This window comes from Mustelus asterias, chromosome 5, assembly GCF_964213995.1.
Source record: "Mustelus asterias chromosome 5, sMusAst1.hap1.1, whole genome shotgun sequence".
In the NCBI taxonomy this organism is placed as follows: Eukaryota; Metazoa; Chordata; class Chondrichthyes; order Carcharhiniformes; family Triakidae; genus Mustelus; species Mustelus asterias.
The window spans coordinates 14,925,196-14,946,586 of record NC_135805.1 but is presented as its reverse complement, the minus strand read 5'-3'; the positions used below and the strand labels follow the sequence as shown (position 1 = coordinate 14,946,586).

Sequence of the window (21,391 nt, the reverse complement as noted above, 5' to 3'; positions counted from 1 at the left end):
CTCCGGCACCTGTTCGGGTACACTGAGGGAGAATTTAGCACGGCCAATGCACCTAACCATCACGTCTTTCAGACTGTGGGAGGAAACCCATGCAGACACGGGGAGAACGTGCAGACTCCACACAGACAGTGACATAAGCCAGGAATCGAACCCGGGCCCCTGGCCCTGTGAGGCAGCAGTGCTAACCACTGTGCCACCGTGCCACCCCCCAAACCCCATTCCTGAATCAGGCTTTAGAGTTACCAGCGAACACTGAATGCAGCTGCAGAAAGCAACGCCACATTTGACTCAATCCTGTTTTTTTTTCAAAAAAGATAAAGTCAGTGGCTCGGAGAATTCCAAGCATTCTTGGTGTGATAAAGTTAAGTCCCATGATGTCACGGGAGATATTAAGAGATGTACTCCAAATTGGCTAAAGGTCTGTACAAATAGCATTGTTTTCAAATAGAGGTTGGGGATTCCCCAAGGCTCAGTCCCTTCCTGTTTTATTAATGAACTTAAACTGAGTGTATTTGGTGCAGTAATCATAGAATCCCTACAGTACAGAAGGAGGCCACCCAGGCCCTATTCCAGTAACCTTCATTTACTCTGCTAATCCCCCTGACATTAGGGTCAATTTATCATGGCCAATCAACCAAACCCACACATCTTTGGACTGTGCAAGCTACCGGTCTGTTTGAAGTGGTGATCTTCAAACTGGACGCAACAGCCATTGAGACTTGCCAGAGCAGAGCTGGTCTTTGCAGGTGGGCAACTAGAGACAGGTGTGATGGAGCCAAAAGGTAGGAAGAGAGTGCAGTCATCACATCTGCAACGTGAAGTGATCTACCTGTCTCACCCAGGAGGAGAGGACACATGAAGGAGTGCTAAGAGTGGCATGAAGATTGCTGCATCTGGAAGAAAATACCTGTATTCTTCTGCATTATTGAATAAATGCAGCACTTTTGCACGGTGGCACAGTGGTTAGCACTACTGCCTCAAAGCGCCAGGGACGCGGTTTGATTCAGGCCTCAGGTCACTGTCTGTGTGGAGTTTGCACATTCTTCCCGTGTCTGCATGGGTTTCCTCCGGGTGCTCCAGTTTCCTCCCTCAGTCCAAAGATGTGCGGGTTAGGTTGATTGGCCGTGCTAAATTGACCCTAGTGTCTAGCAAGGTAAATAAGTGGGGTTACGGGAATAGGGCCTGGATGGGATTGTGGTCAGTGCAGATTCGATGAGCCGAATGGCCTCCTTCTGCACTGTAGTAATTCTATGATTCTAATCCATTTGAAAAGGGGTCCTTCAAGCAATAAGGTTACAGAAACATAGAAGATAGGAGGAGGCCATTCGGCCCTTCGAGCCTGCTCCACCATTCATTACTATCATGGCTGATCGTCCAACTCAATACCCTAATCCTGCTTTCTCCCCATAACCTTTGATCCCATTCGCCCCAAGTGCTATATCCAGCCGCCTCTTGAATACATTCAATGTTTTGGCATCAACTACTTCCTGCGGTAATGAGGGTAATGACGGCATCTCCACATTGCAATGAGGGTTTACAGTGAAAGGGCTGCTCTGAACTCAGGGCTGTCCATTTGCTGAGCTGATTGACCTTAGGACAGAGAACCAGAGATGCTGGTGAGGACCAATTCCTTTCAGTCCTGAGTGATATTGAAAAACTGAGCAATCACTGCAAAAGGAACACAATGTTTTGGATAATACCCAGTCCACCTTCGATGGATCATAATTTTTGAATCTTTGATTCCCTCAGAAGGTGTGTGGGAGGATAGGGAATCAGGAATTAATCCAGTAAGCAGTTGAGTGAGTGCATCAGTCACTCATGATGACCTTCTATTACTTAAAGGTTTATAAGATAGTGAAGTAGCAAGTGTTGTGAGTTGACAGTTTGCTCCAATTAAAGAGTCTGGGAAGGCCTGGGGTTACACAAGGCTAGATCTCCAGTTAGATCTCAGGAGGTGGTTCTTTTCCCAGAGGAACAGTGGACCTTTAGAACATGCTTCAGCCAATTAACTCCATTCCTTCCAATGAAAGCTGGACCTGTGTCTGACATGAGGGAGATCATCTCGATTAAAGGGTAGTCACTGCACAAAACAGACAGGCCAGAGTTATCACCCAGAGGGCTGTGAATCTGTGGAATTCCCTGCCCAGTGAAGCAGTTGAGGCTACCTCATCGGATATTTTTAAGGCAAGGATAGATAAATTTTTGAATAGTAAAGGAATTAAGGGTTATGGTGAGCGGGCGGGTAAGTGGAGCTGAGTCCATGAAAAGATCAGCCATGATCTTATTGAATGGCTGAGCAGGCCCGAGGGGCCAGATGGCCGACTCCTGCTCCTAGTTCTTATGTCCTTGCCTAAAAGGGCTGGAGAGGAACTCCCCAGACTCGTCCAAAATTACCCTAGCTTTCGTAATCTGGTATTTTGCCTCTTCTGAGTGATCACCTGGTTTCACGTGGACAAGGCACGGTAGCACAGTGGTTAGTACTGCTGCCTCACAGCGCCTGAGACACGGGTTCGATTCCTGGCTTGGGTCTGTGTACAGTTTGCACGTTCTCCCCGTGTCTGCGTGGGTTTCCTCCGGGTGCTGTGGTTTCCTCCCACAGTCCAAAGATGTGCAGGTTAGGTGGATTGGCCATGATAAATTCCCCCTTAGTGTCAGGGGGACTAGCTAGGGTAAATGCATGGGGTTACAGGGATAGGGCCTGGTTGGGACCGTGGTTGGTGCAGGCTCAATGGGCCGAATGGCGTTCTGCACTGTAGGGACTCTATGATCTAAGGGATTGTACATATCGAGATGGACTAAGTATCAAAACTGCGTGGGACAAGCTGGATGAAGCAGTGGGTCTTTTCCTCTGTCATTGTCTCTTAGCTCTTTGCTGTATGAACAGATGTTGTGTGCACCATTTGAAGAAACAGAGGTCAGACTCGAGCAACACAACAACACAAATGAATGAATAAATCAATTCACTAATCTAAATCTTCAATAGATCTCACAGGTATGGGGTATTTTTGAATTAAAATCTCATAGAAACCCTACAGTACAGAAAGAGGCCATTTGGCCCATCGAGTCTGCACCGACCACAATCCCACCCAGGCCCTATTCCCGTAACCCTACATATTTACCCTGCTAATCCCCCTGACATTAAGGGGCAATTTAGCATGGTCAATCCTCCTAACCCGCACATCTTTCAGACTGTGGGAGGAAACCAGAGCACCCAGAGGAAACCCACGCAGACACGGGGAGAATGAGCAAATTCCACACAGTCACCTGAGGCCAGCATTGAACCCGGGTCCCTGGCGCTGTGAGGCAGCAGTGCTTGCCACTGTGCCGCTCTTAATCCAAACAGTTCAAATAGGTTCTTGCTTTGTCCTGGGAACTGTACTAGGTTCGCTGATCTCGGGCACTGGTTAAGGATGCTATAAGGTAGCCGGTTAAGTGGTCAAAATGGTTTGCTGTCATCTCTCTGCACAGTTAGTTTGTGTGTGGGTAGGCATTAGACAAGGGCAAGATCTGCTCCAATACAGGAGCCCCTCTTTGGAAACCCAAAGTGTGTTGTTCCTGTGCAAGGCCAAGTGTGCCCTGGTTGGATGGCCAATCATGAACCCCACCCCAGCAACATGGCAGCACCTTTGGGAAAGCAAGAAGTGGGGGAAACATTTAGATTAATGATTTTTATTTAAGAAAAACAGAAATATATCAGAAGGGATTCTGACAAATATACACAATTGCAGATTTCCTACCTTGTCCAGTGACCCTCAAAATAGGTTGAATAGTACACCATTGTGGGCAAGAGGGAAGAGAAGGCCCACAGCAGAAACGTGGGGACAAACTGGCTGATGATAGGACTCTGCAGTTAAAGGCAATGAAAAGGTAAGTGAGACTGGTCATTGGAATTTAACTTTATAAAATCAATACAAAAAACAGTGGATACAGTCTAGAGGGACAGCAGATACAGTCTAGAGGGACAGCAGATACAGCCTAGAGGGACAGCAGATACAGCCTAGAGGGACAGCAGATACAGCCTAGAGGGACAGCAGATACAGCCTAGAGGGACAGCAGATACAGCCTAGAGGGACAGCAGATACAGCCTAGAGGGACAGCAGATACAGCCTAGAGGGACAGCAGATACAGCCTAGAGGGACAGCAGATACAGCCTAGAGGGACAGCAGATACAGCCTAGAGGGACAGCAGATACAGCCTAGAGGGACAGCAGATACAGCCTAGAGGGACAGCAGATACAGCCTAGAGGGACAGCAGATACAGCCTAGAGGGACAGCAGATACAGCCTAGAAGGACATCAGATACAGCCTAGAGGGACAGCAGATACAGCCTAGAGGGACAGCAGATACAGCCTAGAGGGACAAGTAAGAGAGCGTTTACCCTCCAGGGTTAATGGCACAGTTAAGGGAGCATTTACCCCCAGGGCCAGTGGCACAGGTCAGAGAGCATTTACCCCCAGAGCCAATGGCACAGATAAGAGAGCATTTACCGCCAGGGCCAGAAGGTGGGTTGTTCAAATCCCATTACTCAAAATTCACAAAGGGTGTTTGTGCTGGGGGGGGAGGAGGAGCGGAATATTGATAAAGGGAGCTGTGTGTGTGTGTGAGCTGGAGTAGACTAGTGAGGGGAGGGATTCTGGTGCTAATCTGGAATGCCACAAAGAGAAATCAGTGGATCCCCAGATGACTCATTGTGGCATTGGTTCCAACATAGGATTCCAGGTTCAATCCACAGTCCAAGAAGGGATAGCTGACCCTAAGCAGAACAGCAGTAATCGGGAATGGCTATGAAGGTGAAAAATAAGCCAGGATTCCCACCAACTAGTGACTCCAGCTCACAAGTATATACGATCAAAAACTGCATGAGTTTCAGTTGGGATATCCCTCCATTCCCAACAGTCAAAAGAGGCTGGCGTCACCAGTATCTGCCGTCACACATGAGGAACCAGCACCCTCAGTAGAAGGGAAGTAGAAATTGGATGGGGAAGAAACGAGAGAGAACGGCTATACTTACGTTGAGGTAATAGATGGGCCGGGTGACATTGAACCTGTCTACGGTGGACAAGATAATCGATGGAGTGGTGAGAAAAAACAGCAAAGCAAACAGTAGAAAGTTTATTAAGATGCAGCGACTCCACCAGTGAATTCCCTGGACGGAGATATTCTCCCTGTCGGCCAACAAGAGAGCACAATGTTAAGAACTAGGATTCCCGTCATCAAAGCACATGACCCCACATCCACCAAAATCTATAAACCATCTGCTCCGTTACCCCACATCCACATCACCAACTCCTCTCTCCCAATCAATTGTTGAGATCTCCTGCCAATACTCCTGGCTCAGTCTTACAAAGCTGAGTCATTCAACAGTTCATCTGTGGACGGCACGGTGGCACAGTGGTTAGCACAGCTGCCTCACAGCACCACGGACCCGGGGTTCGATGCCTGGCTTGGGTCACTGTCTGTGTCTCCCTGTGTCTGCGTGGGTTTCCTCCGGACGCTCCAGTTTCCTCCCACAATCCAAAGATGTGCGGGTTAGGCTGTTTAGCCATGCTAAATTGCCCCTTAGTGTCAGGGGGATTAGCTAGGGTAAATGTATGGGGTTATGGGGATAGGGCCTGGGTGGGATTGTGGTCGGTGCAGGCTCGATGGGCCGGATGGCCTCCTTCTGCACTGTAGGATTCTATTCTATGTCAATAGGTCCCATTGCAAACATCTGATTTATAGTCCAGATCTATTTAATTAATTGAATTATAATTCCCTCGTTACCATGGTGGAATTTCAATCCAGATCATTAGTCCAGGCCTTTGGATTACTTGACTATTAACATAACAGCTAAATTACCATATCCGTCTGTTTCTAAATGAAGAGAAACGGTTTCCAACACTTGAAGGGTCAATAGTCATAAAACATCAGTGTAAGAGAATGACAAGAGCAGGGAACCTGAGGAAAGATTTTTAATTCCAGTATAGATGATTCAGAAGGGAATTGAAAAAGTGAAAAGAGAGTATGAAGAAAGACTGACAGAACAAGGGACTCAAAACGTCTTCTCTCGGCATATAAATAGTGAAAAGGTGGTAAAGTGGGGCCAATTAGGGACTAAAAGGGAGATCAATGCTTATTTACTTGGCAGGGGAGAGTCAATGATCAGGAAAGCCTGATCTCCCAGGCTAGGGGAGAGTCAATGATCAGGAAAGGCTGATCTCCCAGGCCAGGGGAGAGTCAATGATCAGGAAAGGCTGATCTCCCAGGCAAGGGGAGAGTCAATGATCAGGAAAGGCTGATCTCCCAGGCAAGGGGAGAGTCAATGATCAGGAAAGGCTGATCTCCCAGGCAAGGGGAGAGTCAATGATCAGGAAAGGCTGATCTCCCAGGCAAGGGGAGAGTCAATGATCAGGAAAGGCTGATCTCCCAGGCTAAGACAGAATCAATGATACAGGTGGCCAGTGAGGTTTAACTAACTGGTCGGTGCAACATCGTGGGCCGAAGGGCCTGTTCTGCGCTGTAATGTTCTATGTTCTATGTTCTAACCTGATGCAATTTTTCAAAGCCATCTCGGCCTTTTGGCTAAGATCAAGCCCAGGATAGGGTGCAATGCCTCATCCTGTCAGCTTGGATCTTGTTTGTCTCTCTTGTGGGGACCATGAATTGGATATAATTGGAATTTGTTGCTTTGATATGATTTATTATTGTCACACGTATTGGCCTCTTTTAAGGTCAAACCGAATAAACAAACTCAAATTAAGTCAGGACAAAGTAAAAGGGGCAGCTCCCCAAAAGGAGGGGGAACAGCCCAAACAAAAATCAAAGTACAAAGGAAACTTAAAGACATCAAATTAAAATGTGATTATTAGGGTCGATAACGCACCCCAACCCCTGCGGTACCCAATGGGCACGGAAGACGTCAACCGCGCCCGTGGACACCGCATGCTCCCTCTCCAGGGACACCTGGCCGCGGACGTAGCCGCGGTAGAGGGGCAGACAGTCAGGATGGACAACCCTGTCGATCGCCCACTGCCTAGACCTGTAAATGGTGCGTTTCGCCAGGCCCAGGAGCAGGTTCACAAGGAGGTCGCCATCCCGACCCTCCCCTCTCCGCACCAGGTGTCCGTAGATCAGGAGCGTGGGACTGAAGTGCAAACAAAACATCAATAAAAGGTTCTTTAGGAAAACAAAAAAGGAGTGCAGCCTAAGACACACAACATAGACATGGTCCACGGACTCCACAAGGCCACAGAAAGGGCAGTCTTCGGAGCCCGTGAACCAGTGAATCCTACGGTTGTGCGCAACTGCTGCATGCATCACCCTCCACCCCCAGGTCCCCGACGTAATTGGGGGAGATCCCTCCGTAGAGGGACCTCCAGCGGGGACCTCCGCCGCCCGGCGGCAACGAGGGTCACATGTATTGGGATGCAATGAAATGTATTGTTTCTTGCGCACTATACAGACAAAACATACCATTCATAGAGTACATAGGGGAGTAGGAAAAGAGAGAGTGCAGAATATTACAGTCATAGCCAGGATGTAGAGAAAGATAATCTTAATCTATGGTAGGTCCATTCAAGAGTCTGGCAGCAGGGAAGAAGCTGTTCTTGAGTCGGTTGCTGCAGTGCATCTTGTAGATGGTACACACTGCTGCCACTGTGCGTTGGTGGGATGGAAGAAGTGTTTAAAGTGGTGGATGGGGTGCCAATCAAGTGGACTCAGTGAACAACCGCTTTGTTCTCAATGGTGTTGAGCTTCTTGAATTACATCACACATCTGAGTCGTGCCTTGAAGATGTTGGGAGTCAGGGGATGAGTTCCTCGCTGCAGAATTCCCAGCCTCTAAACTGCTCCAAAGACACACTGCTCTCTGAGAGAAAAATATTCTTCTCCTCCCTCAATGGGCAATCCCTTATTTTTGAACAGTGAGCCTTAGTTCCAGATTCTTCAACAAGAGGAAATATCCTCTCTATATCCACCCTGTCAGGACCCCTCAGGATCAGTCAATACCTCTGGTGGGCCTGCCCTGCCAGTGGGACAGGACATGAGGCTAGCTTTTAATTTACGAATTGAATTTAAATTCCACCAGCTGCCGTGGTGAGATTTATATCAGCGTATTAGCCTGGACCTTTGAATTTCCAGTATGGCGACGTTCCCAATACACCACTGCTTCCTTCTGCGCTGTAACCATTCAATAATTCTGCCCAACAAGTGGTTAGGATTTGGAATGCACTGCCTGATAGGGTGGTGGAGACATATTCAATTAAAGGGGAATTACTTCATTAATTGAAGGTAAGCAACTTTCAGGGATATGGGGAAAGATTGGCTGGAATTTTACCGGCACGCCCGCCCCGGTCCCGGGGGGCGTTGAGGTTCGGAGAACAGCATTCTCCGTTGGCCTCGGGCGGGATTGTACGAACCTCGGGCGGACGTGCCGGTAAACTTCCGCCCACAGAGTGAGACTAACTGGATTGCTGTTTGGAAGAGTGGGGTCAGGTTCGATGTGCTAAATGGCCTCCTGCGCTGTACCACGAAGGTCTGTGAGAGAATCTGAAAACGAAACAACTTCTTTGGAGGTGTTGTACATTACCAGCAAATATTCTTGGGACCTGGTGCATATTCCACATTCCACTTGGAAACTCCGAGGTTCTGGCTGTAGGACGAAGGCTGTGTTTCCCACCGATAGTGACAGCCCTGGCACCTGAAGGCACTGAAATCTCTCAGGACACTAAAGAAACAGAATAGGCACTTTTACACAACATTGCAGTAAATTTACAGCACAGCAACAGGCCATTCAGCTCAGTTGGTCCAGAATGGTGTTTCTACGCCCACTGTGTCTCCTGGCAACGAAAGATGGGCGTACAAGAACAAAGAACATTACAGCACAGGAACAGGCCCTTCGGCCCTCCAAGACTGCGCCGATCATGTTGTCCTATCACGATCAACCGCTTGCATCCCTCTATTCCCTGTCTGTTCATGTGTCTATCCAGATAAGTTTTAAATGTCGTTAACGTAACTGTCTCAACCATCTCACTTGGCAGTGCATTCCACGCCCTCACCACCCTCTGTGTAAAAAAACTTCTCCCCGCACATCTCCATTGAACCTAAGCTTGAACTTGTGCCCCCTTGTAATTATCATTTCTGCCCTGGGAAAAAGCTTCCAACTGTTCACCTTACCTATACCCCTCATAATTTTATCGATGGTCACCAACATCCATCTGGGTGCCACAGTGGTTAGCACTGCTGCCTCACAGCGTCAGGAACCCGGGTTCGATTCCCGGCTTGGGTCACTGTCTGCGTGGAGTCTGCACATTCTCCCCGTGTCAGCGTGGGTTTCCTCAAGGTGCTCCGGTTTCCTCCCACAGTCTGAAAGACGTGCTGGTTGGGTGCATTGACCCGAACAGGCGCCGAAGTGTGGCGACTCGGGGAATTTCGCGGTAACTTCATTGCAGTGTTAATGTCAGCCTTAATTGTGACTAATAAATAATCTTTACTTCACTTTTACCCATCCGCACATGTGCAGAAAATGAGTGACGTTACAGTGTATATCTTACTGTGACACAGTCTAACACTCTTAATACCGCACTGTCTGGCAGCACGATCGTCAAAGAGGACAGTGTTGAACTCAGCTGTGCTGTTTGTAGTAGAATTGTTTCCTCTCACTGTGTAGGTTGTGCTGGGGGGGGGGGGGGGGGTATCAGGGGGGGAAGACTTTGAGTGTGACTCCAACAAGACTCAGCAGTTTGAGGAATGAAGAGAAAATAACAAGACACAATCTGCCCGGGGATCACAGCGACTGCTGATTTTGACTCTGTGAAATAGGAGTTAGAGTTGATAAATGACTTGTGCTGAAAAGGATCTGAGTGCTCTGGAACCCTCTGCCTTTAACTTTGTCTGGGCTGGTGAGGCAATGAATACGGACTGAAGACCTGCTGTGTGGCTCAACCTCTCCAAATAGATTGATTCCAGAGATCAGGAGTTTGGCATGAAGAGAGATTGAACAGTTTAGGCCGATACTCTCTGGAATTTAGAAGAATGAGGGGAGATCAAATTGAGGTATACAAGATGATACAAGGTATGGATAAAGTAGACGTGGAGCGGATGCTTCCTCTTGTGGGGCATTTTAGGGTGAGCGGTCTTAGGATAAGGGGTAGCAAATTTAAAACAGAGTTGAGGAGAAACTACTTCTCCCAAAGGGTTGTGAATCTGTGGAATTCCCTCCCCCAAAGTGCGGTGGATGCTGGGACAGTGAGTAAATTTAAGGAGGAGTTAGACAGATTTTTAATTGGTAATGGGTTGAAGGGTTATGGGGAGAAGGAGGAAAATGGGGATGAGGAGCATATCAGCCATGATCGAACAGCGGAGCGGACACGATGGGCTGAATCGCCTAATTCTGCTCCTATATCTTATGAACTTATGAATTTCATATTGCATGCACATGGCGTTGGCAACAAACACAGCCTTCCACTCCACACATTTCCTCCAATTACAGATGATTCATCTCTCAAAAATAATCACAATTTATACAGTGTGGTAATGTGGCCCCTTTAAGGGACGATCCTTTGATGGCCACATGATCCGGCCTGATCCTACAGAGTGGAGGTGGGAAGCCAGGATGATCAGGAAGACATCAATTGGAGCCATGGAGGAGAAGAGAATAGACCTGTGGTTATGTTCTGTCAGCCCCTTAGTGTGTAATTACATCTCGTTTAATAAACCTTTCCTGTTGGAGCCACATCGTGTTGCCTCTAATTATTACATATCGCATGTTTCACAATGACCAATGTCTGAAAGTACTTTGCAAAGAGGTAGTCACTGGAGTACTATGGGAAATTTGAAAGTCATTTTGCACAAAGCTCCCACCAACAACAATGTCATAATTACCGGATAATCTGGTTTTTACCATGTTGGTTGAGGGATAAATATTAGCCAAGACACTGGGACTAACTCCCCTGCTTGTTTTCAAAATGGCGCCATCAGATCTTTCACCATGACCGTCTCCAACAAGAGAGAATCTAACCATCACCCTTTGATATTCGATGGTATTACCATCGCTGAAACCCCCACTATCAACATCCTTACCATTGACTTAAATGGGAGATCCCTTTCTTTTTAAACACTGTCTCCTAGTAGGGAGGATATTGCCCAAGGAATTCTCAACATTGACACTGGACCCCATGAAGTCTCATGGAATCAGGTCAAACATGGACAAGGAGATCTCCTGCTAATGAATCAATACTCCTCCATGTTGAACACCACTGAGGGTGGCAAGGATGTACAATGAGATCTGGATGGGGGATTTCAATGTCCTTCACCTAGAGTGGATCGGTAATACCTCCACAAACCGAACTGGCCAAGTCCAAAAAGACATAGTTACTAGACTGAGTCTGTAGCAAGTGGTTGGTGGACCAGCAAGAGGGAAAAGCATACCGACCTAATCATCTCCAATCTACTTGTCATAGATGCATCTGTCCATGACATTATCAGTAGGAGTTCCCACCATACAGATCTTCTGGACACTACGTCCCATCTTCACGTTGCGAATACCTTCCATCGTGTGGTGTGGTATTATCACTGATAAACATGATAGATTTCAAACAGATTTGGCAACTCTAAACTAGGTATCCATGAGGCACTGTGGGCCATCAGCAGCAGCAGAATTGTATACAACCACAACCTGTAACCTCATTGCCTGGCATATCCCTCATTACCACCAAGCCAAGGATTAACCTCTGGTTCAATGAAGAGGACATGCCAGTAGCAACATCAGGCATACCTAAAATTAATGTCAGCCTGGTGAAGCTACCAAATAGGGCTACTTGCGTTTCAAACAGCATATGCATTTTGTTTATTCATTCATGGGACATGGGCATTGGCTGGCCAGCATTTATTGCCCATCCATAGTTGCCTGAGGGCAGTTGAGAGTCAACCATATTGCTGTGGCTCTGGAGTCACATGTAGGCCAGACCAGGTAAGGACGGCAGATTTCCTTCCCCAAAAGGACATTATGAATCAGATGGGTTTTCCGACAATCAACAATGGTCATCAGTAGATTCCTAATTCCAGATGTTTTTATTGAATTCAAATTGCCGTGGTGAGATTCGAACCCAGGTCCCCAGAACATTCGCTGAGTTTCTGGATTAGTAGTCTAGCGATAATACCACTAGGCCATTGCCTCCCCGGCATGCGATAGAGGTAAGCAATTCCACAACCAACGGATCAGTTCTGCCACATCCAGTCATGAGACTTATAAAATTCTAACAGGACTGAATAGGGTAGATGCAGAGAGGATATTTCCGATGATGGGGGAGTCCAGAACCAGGGGTCACAGTCTGAGGGTTCATTTAGGACGGGGATGAGGAGACATTTTTTCACCCAAAGAGTGGTGAGCCTGTGGAATTCATTCCCACAGGAAGTAGTTGATGCCAAAACATTGAATGTATTCAAGAGGCGGCTGGATATAGGACTTGGGGCGAATGGGATCAAAGGTTATGGGGAGAAAGCAGGATTAGGCGATTGAGTTGGATGATCAGCCATGATGGTGATGAATGGCGGAGCAGGCTCGAAGGGCCGAATGGCCTCCTCCTGCTCCTATCTTCTATGTTTCTATGTTTCTACGAATTGTGTTAGTTAAATAACTCACTGGAGGAGGAGGCTCCACAAATATCCCCATCCTCAGTGATGGAGGAGCTCAGACCAGCAGTGTGCAAAAGATAAGGCTGAAACATTCACAACAATCTTCAGCCAGAAGAGCCGATTGGATGATCCATCTCAGCCTCCTCCGGAGGTCCCCAGCGTCACAGATGTCAGTTTCCAGCCAATTCAATTCACTTTGTGATATCAAGAAATGGCTGAAGGCACTGGATTCTTCAAAGGCAATGGGCCCTGATAACATTCCGGCAATAGTACTGAAGACTTGTGCTCCAAAATTAGCAGTACCCTCAGCTAAGCTGTTCCAGTACAGGTACAACACCGGCATCTACCCAGCAATGTGGAAAACTGCCCAGGTATGTCCCATACACAAAAATCAGGACAAACCCACCAAGGCCAACTATCACCCCTTCAGCCTACTCTCTATCACACATAACGTGATGGAAGGGGGTCCATCAACAGTGCTATCAAGCGGCACTTACTCAGCAGTAACCTCACTGACATTTTTGTTCCACCAGGGCCACTGACCTCATTACAACCGTGGTTTGAACATAGACTAAAGGGCTGAGCTCAAGAGGTGAGGTGAGAGTGACAGCCCTTGATATCAAGGCAGCATTTGACTGAGTGTGGCATCAAGAAGCCCTAGCGAAACTGGAATCAATGGGGATCGGGAGGAAAGATCTCCAATGATTGGAGTCCCTACCCGGCACAAAGGAAGATGGTTGTGGTGGTTGGAGATCAGTCCGAGGACATCACTGCAGGAATCCCTCAGGGCAGTGTCCGAGGCCCATCCATCTTCAGCTGCTTCATCATTGACCAGTGCATCATAAGGTCAGAAGTGGGGATACTCGCTGATGACTACACAATATTCAGCACGATTTGCAACTCCTCACATATCGAAGCAGTCTGTGCACAAAAGCAGCAATTATGTTCTTATGTAATACATGGGCAATATCCAGGCTGGGGCTAATAAGTGGCATTCACGCCACACAGGCATCAACCATCTCCAACAAGGCAGAATCTAATCACCTCCACTTGACATTCAATGGCATTACCGTCGCTAAATCCCCCATTATCAACATCATGGGAGTTCCCATTAATGAGGAACTGAAATGGGCCAGCTATATAAACACTATGGCTACAAGTGCAGGTTGGAGGCTAGAAATCCTGGGGTGAGTAACTCGCCTACTGAACTCCACAAAATCTGTTGACCATCGACACATCAGGAGTGTCAAGGAATACTCTCCATGTGCCTGGATGAATGCTGCTCCAACAACACTCATGCTCAAAACCATCCAGGCAAAGCAGACCATTTAACTGGCACCTCATCTACCACTTTCAATACCCACTCCCTCCACCAATAACGCACAGCGGCAGCATTGTGTACCATCTACAATATGCATTGCAGCAGCTCAAGGCATCTTAGATAGCACTTTCAAAACCTGCAAACTCTACCACTTAGAAAGGCAAGGACAGCAGACACATGGGAACATCACCAACTTCCCTCCAAAGCACTCACCATGCTGACTTGGAAATATATCGCCGTTCCAACACTGTCTCTGGGCCAAAATCCTGGAACTCCCTCGCTAACAGCGGCAGTTCAAGAAGACGGCTCACCACCACCTTCTCGAGGGCAATTAGGGATGAGCAATAGATGCTGGCCTGGCCAGTGATGTCCACATCCCATGAAAGAATACAAAAAGATAAACGCAAGAGTGACAAAGAAATGAAAAATTTTATGGACAGGGTCACAAGAGGAGGGCTTGAAGAGGCTAATGTGGATCCTGAACACCAGCATGGACCAGTGGGCTGAATGGCCTGTTTCTGTGCTGTGGAATTTATGTAATTCTTTGTAACACCTAAGTTAGCACATAGCTGCAAAGTAACACACCCAATACCTGCTTTAAAAAATCACAAAGGTTATCTAGGGTTGCAACGGGATCTTGATCAATTGGGCCAGTGGGCTGATGAATGGCAGATGGAGTTTAATTTAGATAAATGCGAGATGATGCATTTTAATAGATTGAACCAGGGCAGGACTTACTCAGTTAATGGTAGGGTGTTGGGGAGAGTTATAGAACAAAGAGATTTAGGGGTACATGCTCATAGCTCCTTGTAAGTGAAGTCACAGGTGGACAGAGTGGTGAAGAAGGCATTCAGCATACTTGGTTTCATTGGTCAGAACATTGAATACAAGAGTTTTGTTGAAGTTGTACAAGACATTAGTAAGGCCACACTTGGAATACTGTGTACAGTTCTGGTCACCCTATTATAAAAAGGATATTATTAAACTAGAAAGAGTGCAAAAAAGATTTACTGGGGTGTTACCAGGACTTGATGGTCTGAGTTATGAGAGGCTGGGTAGACTGGGACTTTTTTCTCTGGAGCGTAGAAGGCTGAGGGGTGATCTGATAGAGGTCTATAAAATAATGAGGGGCATTGATCAGCTAGATAGTCAACATATTTTCCCAAAGGTAGGGGAGTCTACAACTAGAGGGCATAGGTTTAAGGTGAGAGGAGAGAGATACAAAAGGGTCCAGAGGGGCAATTTTTTCACGCAGAGGGTGGTGAGTATCTGGAACGATCTGCCAGTGACTAGTACAGGCAGGTACAATTTTGCTTTTAAAAAGCATTTAGATAGTTACATGGTTAAGATGGGTATAGAGGGATAGGGGCCAAATGCGGGCAATTGGGACTAGCTTAGTGGTTAAAAAAAAGGGCTGCATGGACAAGTTGGGCCGAAGGGCCTGTTTCCATGCTGTAAACCTCTATGACTCTAACCAGCTAATTGCCAACTTTCTCCTGTTCAAGGCCCAGACTTTAAACTAGTATGGCAGGGGGGTGGGGATCAAAATATTAGGTCTACAAGTGTAGAGGCTGGGGACGAGCTTGGGGCTGGGACAAGGCTGGCAAAGAAGAAGAGCACTCTGGGGGAGGATGACCTCACTGGGCCTGGAGGTCTGGAGTGCTTATACTTCAATGCAAGGAGCGTAGCAGGTAAGACAGACGAACTTAGGGCCTTAATGCTCACGAGGAATTTGGATGTGGTTGCAGTGACAGAGACTTGGTTGAAAGAGGGACAGGACTGGCAGCTGAATATTCCGGGGTACAAGTGTTTTAGGCGAGACAGAGGATGGGCCAAAAGAGGTGGGGGAGTAGCAGTATTAGTTGGAGAGCATATTACAGCGGTGCAGAGGGAGGACAATTCAGAGGGGTCGTGTAACGAGTCACTCTGGGTGGAGCTTAGAAACAGGAAGGGCGCAGTCACTATGTTGGGGGTATACTACAGGCCCCCCAACAGCCCGAGGGAAGTGGAAGAACGGATATGTCAGGAGATACTGGATAGGTGCAGGAAAAATAGGGTTGTTGTAGTGGGAGACTTCAATTTCCCTGGTATAGACTGGAAATCGCTGAGAGCTGGGACTCTGAATGGGGAGGAATTTGGAACAATATGTAGATAGCCCGACTAGAGAGGGGGCTATACTGGACCTCGTACTGGGGAATGAGCCCGGTCAGGTCTTCAAAGTTTCGATAGGGGAACATGTAGCAAATAGTGACCACAATTCTGTTAGCTTTAGGATAGTGATGGAAAAGGATGAGTGGTGTCCCAAGGGTAAGGTGTTGGATTGGGGGAAGGCTAACTTTAGTGGGATTAGGCAGAAATTGGCAGCTCTTGATTGGGAGAGGCTGATTGAGGGTAAATCCACATCTGGCATGTGGGAGTCTTTTAAGGAACAGTTGTTAGGGCTACAGGACAAGCATGTGCCTGTAAAAAAGAAGGATAGGAAGGGTAGGATTCGAGAACCGTGGATAACCAGGGAAATTGAGGGACTGGTCAAAAAGAAAAGAGAGGCGTATGTTAGGACCAGGCAGCTAAAAACGGAGGGAGCTCTGGAGGAGTACAAAGAAAGTAGGAAGGAACTCAAACGGGGAATTAGAAGGGCAAAAAGGGGTCACGAAATGTCCTTGGCAGACAGGATTAAGGAGAATCCCAAGGCATTTTATTCATACGTTAGGAACAAAAGGGTTGTCAGGGAAAAAATCGGACCTCTCAGGGACAAAAGTGGGGAATTATGCTTGGAGCCCAAAGAAGTAGGGGAGATCCTAAATGAATACTTTGCGTCGGTATTCACAAAGGAGAGGGATGTGTTGACTGGGAGTGTCTCGGAGGGGAGTGTTGAACCATTGGAGAAAATCTCCATTACAAGGGAGGAAGTGTTAGGTTTGTTAGAGAATATAAAGACTGACAAATCCCCAGGGCCTGATGGAATCTATCCAAGGCTGCTCAGGGAGACGAGAGATGAAATCGCTGGGCCTCTGATGCAAATCTTTGTCTCGTCACTGGACGCAGGTGAGGTCCCAGAGGATTGGAGGATAGCTAATGTGGTCCCGTTATTTAAGAAGGGTAGGAAGGATAACCCAAGTAATTATAGGCCGGTGAGCTTGACGTCTGTGGTGGGGAAGTTGTTGGAGAGGATTCTTAGAGATAGGATGTATGCACATTTAGAAAGTAATAAACTCATTAACGATAGTCAGCATGGTTTTGTGAGAGGGACGTCATGCCTCACTAACCTGGTGGAGTTTTTTGAAGAAGTGACCAGAATGGTTGACGAGGAAAGGGCCGTGGATGTCGTCTATATGGACTTTAGTGAAGCGTTTGACAAAGTCCCTCATGGTAGGCTGGTGAAAAAGGTTGGATCTCATGGGATAAAGGGGGAGGTGGCTAGATGGGTGGAGAACTGGCTTGGTCACAGAAGACAGAGGGTGGTAGTGGAAGGGTCTTTTTCCGGCTGGAGGCCTGTGACTTGTGGTGTTCACAGTAAGAAGTTTAACAACACCAGGTTAAAGTCCAACAGGTTTATTTGGTAGCAAAAGCCACACAAGCTTTCGGAGCTGCAAGCCCCTTCTTCAGGTGAATGGGAATTCTGTTCACAAACAGAGCATATAAAGACACAAACTTAATTTACATGAATAATGGTTGGAATGCGAATACTTACAACTAATCAAGTCTTTAAGAAACAAAACAGCATGAGTGGAGAGAGCATCAAGGCAGGCTAAAAAGATGTGTATTGTCTCCAGACAAGACAGCCAGTGAAACTCTGTGGGGGTTACAAATAGTGGGACATGAACCCAATATTCCGGTTGAGGCCGTCCTCGTGTGTGCGGAACTTGGCTATCAGTTTCTGCTCAGCGACTCTGCGCCGTCGTGTGTCGCGAAGGCCGCCTTGGAGAACGCTTACCCGAATATCAGAGGCCGAATGCCCGTGACCGCTGAAGTGCTCCCCAACAGGAAGAGAACAGTCTTGCCTGGCGATTGTCGAGCGGTGTTCATTCATCCGTTGTCGCAGCGTCTGCATAGTTTCCCCAATGTACCATGCCTCGGGACATCCTTTCTTGCAGCGTATCAGGTAGACAACGTTGGCCGAGTTGCAAGAGTATGTACCGTGTACCTGGTGGATGGTGTTCTCACGTGAGATGATGGCATCTGTGTCGATGATCCGGCACGTCTTGCAGAGGTTGCTGTGGCAGGGTTGTGTGGTGTCATGGTCACTGTTCTCCTGAAGGCTGGGTAGTTTGCTGCGGACAATGGTCTGTTTGAGGTTGCGTGGTTGTTTGAAGGCAAGAAGTGGGGGTGTGGGGATGGCCTTGGCGAGACGTTCGTCTTCATCAATGACATGTTGAAGGCTCTGGAGGAGATGCCGTAGCTTCTCCGCTCCGGGGAAGTACTGGACAACGAAGGGTACTCTGTCCACTGTGTCCCGTGTTTGTCTTCTGAGGAGGTCGGTGCGGTTTTTCGCTGTGGCGCGTTGGAACTGTTGATCGATGAGTCGAGCGCCATATCCTGTTCTTATGAGGGCATCTTTCAGCGTCTGGAGGTGTCTGTTGCGATCCTCCTCATCCGAGCAGATCCTGTGTATACGGAGGGCTTGTCCGTAGGGGATGGCTTCTTTAACGTGTTTAGGGTGGAAGCTGGAGAAGTGGAGCATCATGAGGTTATCCGTGGGCTTGCGGTACAGTGAGGTGCTGAGGTGACCATCCTTAATGGAGATGCGTGTGTCCAAGAATGCAACCGATTCCGGAGAGTAGTCTATGATGAGTCTGATGGTGGGATGGAACTTGTTGATGTCATCATAGAGTTGTTTCAGTGATTGTTCACCATGAGTCCAAAGGAAGAAAATGTCATCGATGTATCTAGTGTATAGCATCGGTTGAAGGTCCTGTGCGGTGAAGAAGTCTTGTTCGAACCTGTGCATGAAGATGTTGGCATATTGAGGTGCGAATCTGGTCCCCATGGCTGTTCCGTGTGTCTGGATGAAGAACTGGTTGTTGAAGGTGAAGATATTGTGGTCCAGGATGAAGCGGATGAGATGTAAAATTGCATCTGGAAACTGGCAGTTGTTGGCGCTGAGCACTGAGGCCGTTGCAGCAATGCCATCGTCATGGGGGATGCTGGTGTAGAGTGCCGAGACATCCATTGTGACGAGGAGCGCTCCTGGTTCAACTGCTCCATGTGTGCCAAGTTTCTGTAGGAAGTCCGTCGTGTCGCGACAAAAGCTGGGGGTTCTTCGTACAATGGGTTTCAGGATGCCCTCGACATAGCCGGAGAGGTTCTCGCACAGGGTCCCATTGCCCGATACGATGGGACGGCCGGGTGTGTTTGCCTTGTGTATCTTCGGAAGGCAGTAGAGATCTCCAACGCGGGGAGTACGTGGGATGAGAGCACGGAGGGTGTTCTGAAGGTCCGGATCAAAGGTCTTGATCAGAGTGTTGAGTTGACGGGTGTGTTCTTTGGTCGGATCTGCAGCTAACTGTAGTGTTCCTCGTTGTTTAGTTGTCGGTACACTTCTTTGCAGTAATCCGTTCTGTTCAGTATGACGATGGCCCCTCCTTTGTCTGCTGGTTTGATGACAATGTTGCGGTTGGTCTTGAGAGCGTGGATGGCGTTGCGTTGTGCTTGGGTGATGTTCGGTGCTGTCTTGTGAGTGCAGCTGATGAAATTGGTGTTGACGCACCTCCTGACGGCTTGGGCATACATGTCAAGTAGAGGGCAGCGGCCTTCCGGAGGAGTCCAATTCGACTCTTTCCTCTTCGGATGCACTGCGGATCTCTCTGTCGGCTGTTCCGGTTCATTGGCTGTCTCATTGTGTTCACTGTTGGCCTCTTGGGGTTTGTGGAAGAACTCCCTCAGCCTCATTCGCCTGATGAATTCCTCTGTTTCTGCTGCGAGACTGATGGGGTCTATTTTGGTGGTGGGGCAAAAATTAAGCCCTCGGCTGAGAACTTCGATTTCATCTGGTTGAAGTGTGTAGTCGGACAAGTTGACAATGGACTTCCCTGCAGTGGTACTGTTTTCTACTGTGGTACCGGGGGAGGCTTGGTTGCTGCTGGTGGTGATGCCGAGTTTCTCAAGTTTCCTGTTCTTGGTGGGCATGTAGATGGTGTAGTTCCTTTGTCTCGTCTGCTTGGCAGAGTTTCGCAGCTGGTCTGGTCGGGTTCATGGCACACTATTTGTAACCCCCACAGAGTTTCACTGGCTGTCTTGTCTGGAGACAATACACATCTTTTTAGCCTGTCTTGATGCTCTCTCCACTCACATTGTTTTGTTTCTTGAAGACTTGATTAGTTTTAAGTATTCGCATTCCAACCATTATTCATGTAAATTGAGTCTGTGTCTTTATATGCTCTGTTTGTGAACAGAATTCCCACTCACCTGAAGAAGGGGCTTGCAGCTCTGAAAGCTTGTGTGGCTTTTGCTACCAAATAAACCTGTTGGACTTTAACCTGGTGTTGTTAAACTTCTTACTGTGTTTACCCCAGTCCAACGCCGGCATCTCCACATCATGACTAGTGGTGTTCCGCAGGGCTCTGTATTGGGACCTCTGCTGTTTGTGATTTATATAAACGATCTGGAAGAAGGTGTAACTGGGGTATCAGTAAGTTTGGAGACGACACAAAATTGGCAGGACTTGCAGATAGTGAGGAGCATTGTCAGAAGCTACAGAAGGATCTAGATAGGCTGGAAATTTGGGCAAAGAAATGGCAGATGGAGTTCAAACCTGATAAATGCGAAGTGATGCATTTTGGTAGAAATAATGTAGGGAGGAGCTATACGATAAATGGCAGAACCATAAAGGGTGTAGATACGCAGAGGGACCTGGGTGTGCAAGTCCACAGATCCTTGAAGGTGACGTCACAGGTGGAGAAGGTGGTGAAGAAGGCATATGGCATGCTTGCCTTTATAGGACGGGGCATAGAGTATAAAAGTTGGGGTCTGATGTTGCAGATGTATAGAACGTTGGTTCGGCTGCATTTGGAATACTGCGTCCAGTTCTGGTCGCCACACTACCAGAAGGACGTGGAGGCTTTGGAGAGAGTACAGAGGAGGTTTACCAGGATGTTGCCTGGCATGGAGGGGCTTAGTTATGAGGAGAGGTTGGGTAAACTGGGGTTGTTCTCCCTGGAAAGACGGAGGATGAGGGGAGACTTAATAGAGGTGTATAAAATTATGAAAGGCATAGATAGGGTGAACGGTGGGAAGCTTTTCCCCAGGTCAGTGGTGATGTTCACGAGGGGTCATAGGTTCAAGGTGAAGGGGGGGGGGAGGTTTAACACGGATATCAGAAGGACATATTTTACACAGAGGGTGGTGGGGGCCTGGAATGCGCTGCCGGGCAAGGTGGTGGAGGCGGACACACTGGGAACGTTTAAGACTTATCTAGATAGCCACATGAACGGAGTGGGAATGGAGGGATACAAAAGAAT

The 21,391-nt window shown here is 47.8% G+C and overlaps 1 protein-coding gene across 4 annotated transcripts in view; it reads right to left on the bottom strand.

The window, feature by feature from the left end:
* Positions 1-21,391, bottom strand: part of LOC144493376 (mechanosensitive cation channel TMEM63B-like) — a 104,853-nt gene that overhangs the window by 17,986 nt on the left and 65,476 nt on the right. For all 4 annotated transcript variants that reach the window (XM_078212201.1, XM_078212199.1, XM_078212200.1 and 1 more), the window contains exons 13-15: positions 8,568-8,705; positions 5,011-5,164; positions 3,738-3,844 (exon numbers count right to left, since the gene is read on the bottom strand). In XM_078212201.1, the coding sequence (XP_078068327.1) occupies positions 3,738-3,844; positions 5,011-5,164; positions 8,568-8,705 (399 nt within the window). The remainder of the gene's footprint in view (positions 1-3,737; positions 3,845-5,010; positions 5,165-8,567; positions 8,706-21,391) is intronic.